Below are 13,266 nucleotides of genomic sequence, written 5' to 3' on the forward strand. Positions count from 1 at the left end.
TTTCTGGATTTTGTCACTTTTCTCTAGGTTCTTAAAACCAGGCTCATTTTTAATGTTAAATGTCCAGGCATTTCTCCCTCAATTTGTCCTCTCTGCCAACAGATACCAAGTGGAATTATTTGGTTATTCAGTTTTCATCTCAAAATACTTCAAATTCTGGCTCAATAAATGGCATTTATTTCCTAAGAATTTTATGGCAGGTGAATTAAGGTGCCACCTCCCCTTAGATGGAAGCGCTGAGTTCTGGCATTGCCAACAGGGTCCCCTTAACCTTGCTCAGGAACCGCTGCTGCTGTCCCTGGGGGATCAGTCCCTCTGCACACATCCCCCTGGTGTCTCTGCACTCTCCGAGTGAAGCTTCTCCTCAGCACAGACACGACGCTTCCAAGGTCAGAGGTCACAAGGACAGATGGAGAGGCATGCAGGTTTCACGCTACTGCATCATGGTCACAGAGGAAAGTCACAGCAAGGTTGGGAAAGAACACAGACAAGCTCTCATTACACAAAACCATGTGGCCCTCGACTTCTGACCGTGGCCACTATCCTAGTGTCACCTTCTCCACTCCCAGTGTCCAGTGGCGAGATTCCAGCTCAGGGATACAGAGATGCAAATACGCACGCGGGGCCTCACCCACAGCTTCTCAGAAAGGATCTCCCAATACCTGGATTCCATCTTAGAGAAAAGGATTTTCTGCTGGCCCATAGCAGATGAATATGTGCATATTTAGATGCTCAGATTATTTCTATTTTACACATTAGTCCCAGGAATGTCCCTGTCTTTTCGGGCACAAACCACAGAAAGGAGGTCAGGAACTGACTCTGATGCACCTGGGTCACTCCTCCCCACAGCTGGTGTCCTGTGTCCCATATCCTGCCAAGTGCCACCTGTGTGATGATGAGAAAAGGAAATGAAATTCAGCACAGAATTCTGTCTACTTAAATTTTCCAAAGAACAACTTTATTTTGCCCTAAAATGTAGAATAATCAAAGATTTTCCTGGAGCTGGAGCTATGGTCCCAAATCTACAATGGTCCCAGCATACACTGACATGTGTCAGCTCCTGTGACAAGTGTGAAACTCAAGGAGTTCAGCCACACATGATACAGGAATGAAGGACTGTGCTTGAGGAAACAGTCCAAGAACCTGCTAAGCCCCTAGCACATACTTAAAAGTGATTCTTCCACTAGCATCTTGGAAGCACCAGTGTACAGTCCAACAAGAATATATGAGTAACTGCAGGTATTCTAGAGAGAAGCCATCTTCCTCTTGGCTGTTGCTGAAGAACAGAGAAAGATCCTGAGCCTTTCCCTCAGATAAAGCCTGGCACTGTGAGCCCCATTCTGTGTCTCAGACCCTGACTCTCTGAGGAGGAAGTCAGGAGGATCAGCGTCCCTGTTGTCTTCTCACCCGGCACAGCTGCCTCCCCCTCAGTTTTCTGATATATTTAGGATGTGGTTGTCACACTGTGTATCTCGCACAGTAATACACCGCCCTGTCCGCAGTGCTCAGCCTGCTCAGTTCCATGTAGGCTGTGTCCTTGGACGTGTCCATAGTGAGTGTGAGTCTTCCCTGGAACTTCGGTGCATATCTTGTTTCACCATTGTCAGTTCGTATCCTTCCCATCCACTCAAGACCTTGTTCTGGGACCTGCCTCACCCAGCTCATCGTATAGCTTGTGAAGGTGGATCCGGACACCTTGCAGGAGATCTTCACTGATGTCCCAGGTTTTTCCACCTCAGCTCCCGACTGCACAAGCTGTACTTGGGAGTTCACACCTGTGGACAGCAGACAGGAGTGGGTGGACTCCACTTGACTGGCCCTGTATTCTCAGCCTACGGCATGGGGATGCTTACCTGAAGCCACTGCCACCAGAAAGAGAATTCTCCAGGTCCAGTCAATGGTGAGGACTACGCACTCAGCGGCTTCTGAAGGTGTGGCTGTGTCTGTTGTGTGATGTTGTCAGGACACAGACACATCTGTATTTAACTCAGTGTCCCTCGTGTAATTTGCGTATTCATGAGTATGGAGAATTCATAGATGAAAATCCGGTCCAACCTTAAAAGGGGCTGTTGGAAGCCACCATGTCCTTTCTCAAGGGGAGTGAAGAGGTCCACGTTCTGATCCTTGTTTGAGGAGATGAGACTCTGCCCTGTCCCAGGACTCTGTGCACACATAGCTCCCCCTACGGAGGGCCAAGCCCTTTCAGGACCTTTCCTTCAGGGCCCCCCACATCTGTATGGCCTGGACACATCTGGACACACCTGGGCTTTGAAGTTGTTTCTGGGATTCTGTTACTCCCCAAGGGATGCCACAATGAGATTACAAAATCATCCTAATGCCCCAGTGATTTTCACTGGAGATATTAAGAAGTCCAGAAACACCCCCTGCATAAAGGTTTTACTGCCTTGTCAATATGATAATTGTTCTTCAAAAATGATACATGGACACAATTTAATCTTCTCTGTCATACATCTATTTTAATTTTCGTTTTCTTGAGAAAAAAGTTTAGTTTTAGTGAAGAAGGAAATCCATGCTGAGGAGATTTCTGCCTCTCTGCACCTATTTCCCCTATTTCTGCACCCTTTCTTTCTTGGGACTTGGCGCCCCCCTGCAGCCCCGTCCCCACCCTGCAGGGAGAGCCTCTGGGCTCTCAGGGGCTTCAACCTCTTGACATCTCTAACGCAGGGTTGAAACCTGGGACTTCACTTCAGAAACCAGGTTCATGAGTCATATTATTTTATGGACTTTTTGGTTTAGTTCTGAGCCACACGGAGCAATTCTGAGGTCTTATTCCTGGCTCTGTGTTCAGGAATTGCTCACGTAGATGCTTCCCAGGAAAATATTGGCAAATCAAGTAGTTATAAGTATAAAAATTAAAAGGTGATGCTGAGTATTCTTTGCTGAGATTACGCAGAAGTGATACAATAAATAATTAATTCGCTGAAATAAAAATAGTAAAAACCTTCAAACTAAAAGAGGATTTAAGTTTTTAAGTCTCTCACCCTGTTCGTTCCATTCTAGGCCATGGTCCCGATGTGAAGTACTTCAGCTGATCTTCTCGGTCCTATCTTGGCATTAAAATCACTGACAATGATATTGTAGAAGGTGTGGTTTTCTCTAAAGAACTTCTCTGTCTGCGTTCATCATGTCGACCAAGACCATTCATGGTAACTCACAGTCCCAGAAGGCAGAATCTAAACGATGGACATGGGAGTCTCCCGGTGGACGATTCCACAACGAAATAGACCACATCATATTCAATCGACGGTTTTGCCAGACCGAGGTCGCTCTTGTCCCAAAATTTCGAACGGGATCGGACCACTGTCTCCATCGTGCAAAATTCTACTTCACAGAGCGGGGAGAAAGGGCTGCAAAGTTCAAAAAGAGAACTCCCAGAATGACCATCAACTGGGAACTCTTTGGTACTATTGCGGCAACATGGGAAGATGCCATTGTTGACAACATTGACGAGGAATACGATCGATTGGTTCAGCACCTTCATGAATGTGCGAGGAACGCCAGGAGAGAGATAAAGGTAAAGGTAAAGGCCCTCCCGTTGATCGTCGATTTGCTCGAGCGGGCCCAGTAACGTCTCCATTGGAGACTTTGTTGTTACTGTTTCTGGCATATCGAATACTCTCGGTGGCTTGCCGGGCTCTCTGAGAGGGGCGGAGGAATCGAACTCGGGTCTGGAGCGATAGCACAGCGGTAGGGAATTCGCCTTACAAGCGGTCAACATGGCCGACAAACAGAAAAATTAAATTTGTTAAATTAATAAAGAGTTTTTCAAAAACCAGGCGTGAGTCTAACAGCTGCTAACAAGTATATTCTATAACTGTGTTAGTAGGGCAACTATAAGTAAATAAGTAATGAATATGATCAAATTAATGACGTTTTATGGAACATATGGCTTGAACTCTAACTTTTTCAGTGATGCAGAATAGCATTATTTAAAGAAATTTTCTTAGAGAAATGAAAGTGGAGAGAAAGAGATCTGTGTTCAAGAGAGCACATGGGCTTCTCCAAATGGAAAAATCCTTGAGTTCTGATTTCTGGTCATACATGTTAGAAGTCTGGAAAACATCTTTCCACCCAGCAGGAGGGAAAACCTGACCAAGTGTAACTCAGAGACTAACTACTTTCAGTTTCTCTGTGAATAGTAAGAAAGGGGGGATGAACAGAGAAGTAAGTTAGTATTATCTAAAGAAATTTACTTAGAGATATGCAAGGAAAGAGAGAGGGGAGGGGAGGCACGGGATTATGGCAAGAAGGACAAAGACAGCCCAACTACAGAATCTGATCATTATCACGTGAGCCATCCTTCTCCTTTATTGATCCCTAGGAGCCTGTATGGGTTCTCTGTGTCTCTCTTTGTCTCTCTGTCTGTCTCCTACTTAGGTATATTGATTTCAATACAGACACTGAAATGTTATTGTGTATATCCCTTTTCCAGCTGTTCTACATTTAGTTCTTATCCAGTGAACATATCTAACTATTCCTGTCATATTGATCCTTCTCTGTCCTTCACAAACCACACACTTGTAGCAAGCTTCCAACCATTGATCCGTCCCACTGTACCCTGATACCTGACATTGAATATTAATCTCATACCAAAGTTTATATTCCACAGAAGAGTGCATTTATTCTATATCTGTCCCTTTCCTTCTGACTCATTTCACTCAGACTGATACTCTCCATTTCCCTTCTTTTTTTGGGTCACACCCAGAAATTCACAGGGGTTACCCCTGCCTCATGCACTCAGAAATTACTCCTGGTGGTGCTAGGGAGACCATATGGGATGCTGGAAATCAAACCCAGGTCGGCCGCGTGCAAGACAAATGCCCTACCCGCTGTGCTATTGCTACAGTCATCCATTTCCCTCCTTTTTTAAGCGAATTTCAGGATTTCATTTTTCCCGGTGACTGTTTAGCATTCCATTGTGTAGATGTGTTGTATTTCATCCAGTCATCTGTTCTCAGATACTTGGGTTGTTTCAGAATAAGCTTTTGTGAATATTATCTTGTGATGCAATAAACAGAGACATGTCCATTTAGACAATTTGGAAATATATTTCCAATTACTGTTTTCGGTTCTTTGGGTAGATGACAAGAGTGGAATTTCCGGGTCACATAGAAGCTAAATTTTTAGCATACTGTGCAGTATCTGCACTGTTCTCAGATAGATACAGTGCAGATACTGTTCCTTCCCGGAGCCCCTTGGAGGGGAGCGGGTTGAGCTTTCCTCCCCGCCCCGACCAGGGCTCCGGCCGCCGAAGACCTCCAGGACCAGCCACCACCATGCTGAGACCACTCTCCGCACACTTGAAGGTACTGGCAGAGGGACAAAGCCACGTGGGTTCCGGGGCCGAGACCTCCAAGCCTACTCAAATTGGAGTCGAGCATCTTCCACCCAAATCCTCCAAATTCCAGTAGGCGGGGGTCACACCCACCACCTGGCCCCCTGGCGCCGTGTAATCCCATCAGCGGCCATGACTCAGAGTCGATAAAATCCTGATCCCGGACGAGAACAGTGCAGTCTTCTGCCCCGCGCCTGGGTGTTCCTTCCCGGAGCCCCTTGGAGGGGAGCGGGTTGAGCTTTCCTCCCCACCCCGACCAGGGCTCTGGCAGCCGAAGACCTCCAGGACCAGCCACCACCATGCTGAGACCACTCTCCGCACACTTGAAGGTACTGGCAGAGGGACAAAGCCACGCGGGTTCCGGGGCCGAGACCTCCAAGCCTACTCGAATTGGAGTCGAGCATCTTCCACCCAGATCCTCCAAATTCCAGTAGGCGGGGGTCACACCCACCACCTGGCCCCCTGGCGCCGTGTAATCCCATCAGCGGCCAAGACTCAGAGACTATAAAATCCAGATCCCGGACGAGAACAGTGCAGTCTTCTGCCCCCGCGCCTGGGTGTTCCTTCCTGGAGCCCCTTGGAGGGGAGCGGGTTGAGCTTTCCTCCCCGCCCCGACCAGGGCTCTGGCCGCCGAAGAACTCCAGGACCAGCCACCACCATGCTGAGACCACTCTCCGCACACATGAAGGTACTGGCAGAGGGACAAAGCCACGCGGGTTCCAGGGCCAAGACCTCCAAGCCTACTCGAATTGGAGTCGAGCATCTTCCACCCAGATCCTCCAAATTCCAGTAGGCGGGGGTCACACCCACCACCTGGCCCCCTGGCGCCGTGTAATCCCATCAGCAGCCAAGACTCAGAGTCGATAAAATCCTGATCCCTGACGAGAACAGTGCAGTCTTCTGCCCCGCGCCTGGGTGTTCCTTCCCCGAGCCCCTTGGAGGGGAGCGGGTTGAGCTTTCCTCCCCGCCCCGACCAGGGCTCCGGCAGCCGAAGACCGCCAGGACCAGCCACCACCATGGTGAGACACTCTCCACAAGCATCGTCCATCCAGATCCTCCAACTTCCAGTAGCAGTGGTCACACCCACCATCTGACCCCCAGCGCCGTGTAATCCCACCAATGGCCAAGACCCAGAGACTATAAAACCCAGATATCTTATTATCTCATTCTTACTTTGGACAACCTGGCAGGTTACAGAATGTTACCTGCCCACATGGCAGAGTCTGGCAAACTCCCCGTGGCATACCCAATATGCCAAATACCAGTAACAATGATGGGTCTCATTCTCTTAACCCTGAAAAAGCCTTGAATATGGCACTTTTTAAAAGCTCAGGCATAGGACGAAGGAGACATTACTGGGGTCTGCTCGAGGCAATCGACGAACAATAGGATGATCATGATCGTGTCATTCCTATGTTGAATAACTGCACAAAATTAATGTCCCACTCCATGCAATATATTTCCCAGGATTATCGGTCAATTGGTGAGATCAGACCGGAAGTAAACTCAGCTCAGGTGCATGAGTCCTGGGGCAGAGAAAGCTGCAACCGAGGCCTCCCTCTAGATCCTGTCTGCTGGTCTGGGCTACTGCCAGCCCTCCTGGGCACATCCCAGACATGTGTCTCTGCTTGGATTACGACCTTACCCTGAGTTGGGCTGAGATGCCCCCAACATCAGTTTTTCACGGACAACTGACTCCGACCATTTCCTTACCACCAAGTGATAGGAGAAATATGACCATGGTCCCTTTCATGTAGGGTCATCTCCTCCACTGTCTCTTGTTCAATAGCAGGATTCCAGCTCAGAAATAGAGAGATATGAAGATGTGCAAAGGGGTAAGTCTCCACAGAAACTCATGAAGGGAGTCTAGACAACACCAGGATTTCTTCTCAGAGAAAAGGATTTCTTGTAGAGACAGAATTTCAAAGAAAATGTGTAACATTTGGAGTCTGCCATGGTTCAGGAACCTGCAATGACCCCAGCCCAAAGACCACATGGTTCTCCCAGTACCATCTGGGGCACTTTACTAGACAATCCTGGAAGAAAATGTGAATAACACTAGGTGTTCTAGAGAGAAGCCATCCTCCTCTTGGCTGTTGCTGAAGGACAGAGAGAGATCCTGAGCCTTTCCCTCAGATAAAGCCTGGCCCTGTGAGCTCCATTCTTTGACTCAGACCCTGACTCTCTGGGGAGGAAGGAAGTCAGGAGGATCAGCGTCCCTGTCATCTCCTCACCCGCACAGCTGCCTCCCTCTCAGGTTTCTGACACACTCAGGATGTGGTTGTCACACTGTGTGTCTTGCACAGTAATACACAGCCAAGTCCTCTGTGCTCAGCCTGCTCAGTTCCATGAAGGCTGTGGTCGTGGACTTTTCTACAGTGATTGTGAGTCTGCCCTGGAACTTTTGTGCGTAGCTTGTAGCATCATTGTAAGGGTATAGGTCTCCCATCCACTCGAGCCCTTGTCCCGGGGCCTGCCGCACCCAGCTCATCAAGTAGGCCGTGAAGGTGTATCCGGACGCCTTGCAGGAGATCTTCACTGATGTCCCAGGTTTTCCCACCTCAGCCCCCGACTGCACCAGCTGCACCTGGGAGTTCACACCTGTGGACAGTAGATAGGAGTGGGTGGACTCCACTTGATTGGCCCCGTTCCTCAGCCCAAGGCATGGGACGCTTACCTGCAGCCACTGACACCAGGAAAAGAATTTTCCAGGTCCAGTCCATGGTGGGGACCGTGCACTTGGGCTTGAGAAGGTCTGGATGTGCCTGCTGTATGATGGTGTCAGGACACAGACACATCTGTATTGACTCAGTGTCCCTCATGTCATTTGCATATTCATGAGGAGTTAGAATTTATAGCTGAAGGCCTGACCCAAGCTGAGTAGGGGCTAGTGGAAGCCACCAAGTACATCCTCAAGGGGAATAAAGTGGTCCACGTTCTGATCCTTGTTTGAGGAGACGAGACCCTGCCCTGTCCCAGGACTCTGTGCAAACAGAGCTCCCTCTTGGGAGGGGTCAAGCCCTTTCAGGACCTTCCCCTCCGGGCCCCCCACATCTGTGTGGTCTGAACACATTTGGACACACCTGAGCTTTGAGGTTATTTCTGGGATCCTGTAACTGCCCAGTGGATACTACATTGAGACTACAAAGCCATCTCAATGCTCCTGTGGTTTCCATTGGAGGTATTAAGAAGTCCAGAGACATCACCTGCATACAGGTTTTACTGCCTTATAAATAGGTTATGTGTTCTGTCCTCAAGATAAATATGCACAATTTTACCTTCTGTGTCCTATACTGATTTTAATTTCTATTTTCCTGAGAAAACAAAATTTAGTTTTATTGAAGAAGGAAATCCCGTTTCTAAGAGATTTCTGTGTATCTGCAACCATTTCTTCCCTTTCTACACCCCTTCAAGCCTGCAACTGGGGGCTCGCTCTAGGGACTTGGTGCGCCCTGTAGCCTAGTTGCCCCATGCAAGGAGAGACTCTGGCTCACAGGTGTGTTAACTTGTCATGTCTCTAACACAGGACTGAATCCTGGCTGTTCACTTCAGAAGCGTTGATCTTGAATCATATTCTTTTATGGCACTTTTGGTTTGGTATTGAGCCACATCCGGCGTTCCGAGGACTGACTCCTGGCGTGCACTCAGGTATCACTGAGGTAAATGTAAAAGGTAAAGGTAAAGGCCCTCCCATTGATCATTGATTTGCTCGAGTGGGCCCAGTAACGTCTCCATTGGAGACTTTTTTTGTTGTTGTTACTGTGTTTGGCATATCGAATACGTCACGCGGATCTTGCCAGGCTCTGCTGTGAGGGTGAGATACTCTCGGTAACTTGCTGGGCTCTCCGAGAGGGGCAGAGGAATCAAACTCGGGTTGGCCATGTTAGCTGCGTGCAAGGCAAACGCCCTACCGCTTTGCTATCGCATCCATCAAGAGGCAAATGTATCCTCGAATATATATACACATATATACTTGATTTGCCAATAATTTATATATATGTATAACTGTATCACTGTCATCACGTTGTTCATCTATTTGCTCGAGTGTACGCCATATCCATTCATCCCTGTCGCATGCTAGTGTATGGTCCTCATTGCCCTGACCCTGAAATACTCCAATACGCCATCTGGCTACACAAGGTTGTGACAGGAAGGACGGTCCAAACACAGAATCTGGTCATCATCATGTGAGCCATCATTCTCCTTTATTGATCTCTAGGACCCTGCATGAGATCTCTCTCTGTTTCTTTCTACTTCTCTCTCTCTCTCTCTCTCTCTCTCTCTCTCTCTCTCTCTTTCTCACTCACTCTCTCTGGTCTATGGATTGCAAAAGACACACTGAAAGGTTATTATGTATATTCATTTTCCTACTTTCAATACTCAGTTCTTGTCCAGAGAGATCATATCTACCTAATCCTTTCATAATGCTCCTCCTCCTTCCTTCACCCCCCACACACATGAAGCAAGTTTTCAAACCTTGACTTGTCATTAAGGCCCCTAGGTTTCCTGACACTGAATATTGATCTCTTAGAAAAGTATAAATCCCATGGAAGAGTGCAATTATTCAGTATCTATCTCTTTCTTTCTGACACATTTCACTCAGCGTGAAATCTCCATGTCCATCCATTTATAAGCAAATTTCATGATTTTATTTTCCCTGGTGGCCAAATAGTATTCCATTATGTAGATGTAATGTATTTCATCCAGTTGTCTCTTCTCAGACACTCAGGTTTTTTCATAGTTGGCTATTATGAATGTAATATTGTGATGGAGTAAACATAGACGTGCAAATATATTTCCAAATTAGTGTTTTGGATCCTTTGGGGTAGATACAAACAATGGAATTTCTGGGTCACATGGAAGGTCAATTATACATATATTGGGAAGTATCCAAGACTTTTCTAAAGAGGTTTATCCTGTTGATAAATTCCAACCAGAATAAGTATTGCATTTCTTCCACATCTAGGTCATCACAGAATGTTTTGGTTCTTTGTGATGTATGCCCTTATCCCTGGTATGAGGTTATATCTCATTATTCTTTAATTTGCATTTCTCTGATAAGAGCTTTGGAGAATTTGTTCATTCAATTATCTGCCTCAAAGTCTACTTAAGTATGTTATCTGTTCAAAACTCCCATTTTAGATGGGGTTGATTTTTTCTTGATAAGCTCTATAAGTGCTTTATATATGTTTTAGTAATCTTATATCAGATGAGGCGTGGGCAGATATTTTCCCCCAGGTTTGTGTTGTTTTTTGATTCTGATCATCATTTCATTTACATTGATTGGGCCATTTAAAAAAGAGAGACTGAGGCAGGGTAGGATGGGGGATAGGGAGTGGGAGGGAGACTGGGATGAGTGGTGATGGAGAATGGGCACTGATGGAAGGATGGGTACTCAATCATTGTATAACTGAAACCGAAGCACAGAAATTTGTAATCTACAACTGTACCTCATGGTGTTTCACTAAGGTAAAGGTAAGGTAAAGGCCCTCCCGTTGTTCGTCGATTTGCTCGAGAGGGCTCAGTAACGTCTCCATTGGAGACTTTGTTGTTACTGTGTTTGGCATATCAAATACGTCACGGGGAGCTTGCCAGGCTCTGCCGTGCGGGCGAGATACTCTCGGTAGCTTGCCGGGCTCTCCGAGAGGGGTGGACGAATCGAACTCGGGTCGGCCATGTTGGCTGTGTGCAAGGCAAACGTCCTACCACTGTGCTATCGCTCCGCCACAAATAAAAATAAATAAATAAATAAAAAGAGACCGAGAACACAAAAAGTATGAAATGAGTGAAAACTTTGGCTCCACATTGATTTTAAAATTATTTACGTGAGAAAAATTAAAACAAGAACACAGAGACCATGTGTTTGTTGGCAACACAAAATGCTTGTCATGGGCTGACCATAATCACAAACATAAAGTCACCTTCAATGTCGGGTGCACAAACAGCTGAGAGAGTGGGTGAATCCTCAGGTGGAATTATGATCAATGTGGGTGAATCACTGCAGGTCCAGTGTCGGGACACACCTCATGTGTCTTCACAGCACAGCGCCCCACTCAGCCTCTGTGCACATAGTGAAGTGCTAGGATGTGGTTCCTCCTTTCACAAGCACAAGGCAAAACAAAATCAGCTCTGGACTCACTCCCCAATGCCTTCTCAGAGAGTCACCAGGGCTCACCACTTCCCTTTCAGACAAAAATGAGCCTCGGGTACTTTATGTGTCTCCTGGAAAACCAAAAGCATTAACTGGTGGAGAAGATCATAGTCGTGTTCATGGCATCACCAAGTACAGTAACCAAGATGCACACACAACACACAATGCAGCGCTCAATTCTGTCTGTGTTTCGTCCTTCAGCTGTGGAGTCTGTTCTTTCTCTCCTTCAGTTCTGTTTCAGGGACAGTGATCATTGTTTCCTTCCTTCTGTCCCTGAGATTCCTGAGTCTCCCTGTCAGTGTTTTCCTCAGGTCAGAGAGCACTGAGAGGATTGTTGCTGTCCACACACCCACAGAGCATCGGATATTCTGATGTTCTTACCTGGATTCAGTCCATATTCATTAAACAATTGAATTATGTTTTCATTGTTCCTAGTACTCTGTAGAAGGTGAGCGTGTAAGTGCCCGGCGGTCTGGACATGGCTCAATCTATTCATCTAGGGCTGTGACTCTAGTAACTTCTGGCAATCACAAAGCCTATGGTGTTTTCTCTATGGGACTGGGAAGGACAGAGGTCGGTTGGCAGGAATAACTGTGGGTTCTGGTGCTGACAAGCCTCACTGAGACCTGTGACAGCCCCTGGGGAACAGGCTTTCAATAATATAATGAAGCTATAGAATTTATGCAGTGAGTTTCAGGAATATAAACTCAGTCCAATTGTACAGAATTGAGAGCCCAGAATAAATTCTTAGATCATTAACGTGAATATTTGAGAAAGGATTCCATCCTATGGAGTGAAGCAAGGAAAATCTCTTCCACAAATGGTGTTGGGAAAACAACGAATCATGAATCACGACCATCCTGTTATTCGTCGATTGCCTCGAGCAGGCCCCAGTAACGTCTCCTTCATCCTAACCTTGAGATTATATTCAAGGCTCTTTAGGAGAATGAGACCCATCATTGTTACTGGTATTTGGCATATTGGGTACGCCACAGGGAGTTTGCCAGACTCTGCCGTGTGGGCAGGCTACATTCAGTAGCCTGCCAGTTGGTCCAAAGTAGGAATGAGATAATAAGATGTCATAATAAGATGTCATTTGCGACCGCGCGGTTCCAGGAGCTGGTTTTTTCGTCTCTGGGTCTTGGCCTTTGATGGGATTACACGGCGCCAGGGGGCCAGTTGGTGGGTGTGACCCCCACCTGCTGGAATTTGGAGGATCTGGGTGGAGGATGCTAGGCCCCAATCCGAGTAGGCTTGGAAATCTCGGCCCCGGAACCGGCGTGGCTTTGTCCCTCTGCCAGTACCTTCATGTGTGCGGAGAGTGGTCTCAGCATGGTGATGGCTGGTTCTGGAGGTCTTCGGCTGCCGGAGCCTTGGTCAGGGCGGGGAGGAAAGCTCAACCCACTCCCCTCCAAGGGGCCCCAGCAAGGACAGCCAGGCGCGGGGGCAGAAGACTGCACTGTTCTCTTCCAGGAGCTGGTTTTTATAGTCTCTGAGTCTTGGCCATTGATGGGATTACACGGCCCCAGGGGGCCAGTTGGTGGGTGTGACCCCCGCAGGGAAAACAACACCACATACAAAAACAATAGAAGATAGAGTTCAATCCTTATGCAGCTTTGACAGCATAATCTTTAACATACACAAAGAAAAACCTCGGCCTGTCTCTGTGACATTATCTTAGAATACACGTCTATATTTTCACTCCATTGGCAAAGAGTTGGCAAACTAAAATCAATCAATTGCACTATATAAATTAAAG

The 13,266-nt window shown here is 47.1% G+C and overlaps 2 gene segments (V, D, J or C); both read right to left on the bottom strand.

Annotated features, from left to right (window-relative positions):
• Window positions 1–1,458: 1,458 nt before the first annotated feature.
• On the bottom strand, window positions 1,459–7,097 carry LOC130016579 (immunoglobulin heavy variable 1-3-like). The segment is given in 3 exon segments: window positions 1,459–1,775; window positions 1,854–1,943; window positions 7,070–7,097. Coding segments are annotated over 3 exon segments (435 nt in total).
• Window positions 7,098–7,640: 543 nt separating this feature from the next.
• LOC130016580 (immunoglobulin heavy variable 1-69-like) lies at window positions 7,641–8,079 on the bottom strand. The segment is given in 2 exon segments: window positions 7,641–7,957; window positions 8,034–8,079. Coding segments are annotated over 2 exon segments (363 nt in total).
• Between the last annotated feature and the right edge of the window lie 5,187 nt (window positions 8,080–13,266).

The sequence above is a fragment of the Sorex fumeus genome, unplaced genomic scaffold, assembly GCF_029834395.1.
Source record: "Sorex fumeus unplaced genomic scaffold, SorFum_2.1 ptg000157l, whole genome shotgun sequence".
In the NCBI taxonomy this organism is placed as follows: Eukaryota; Metazoa; Chordata; class Mammalia; order Eulipotyphla; family Soricidae; genus Sorex; species Sorex fumeus.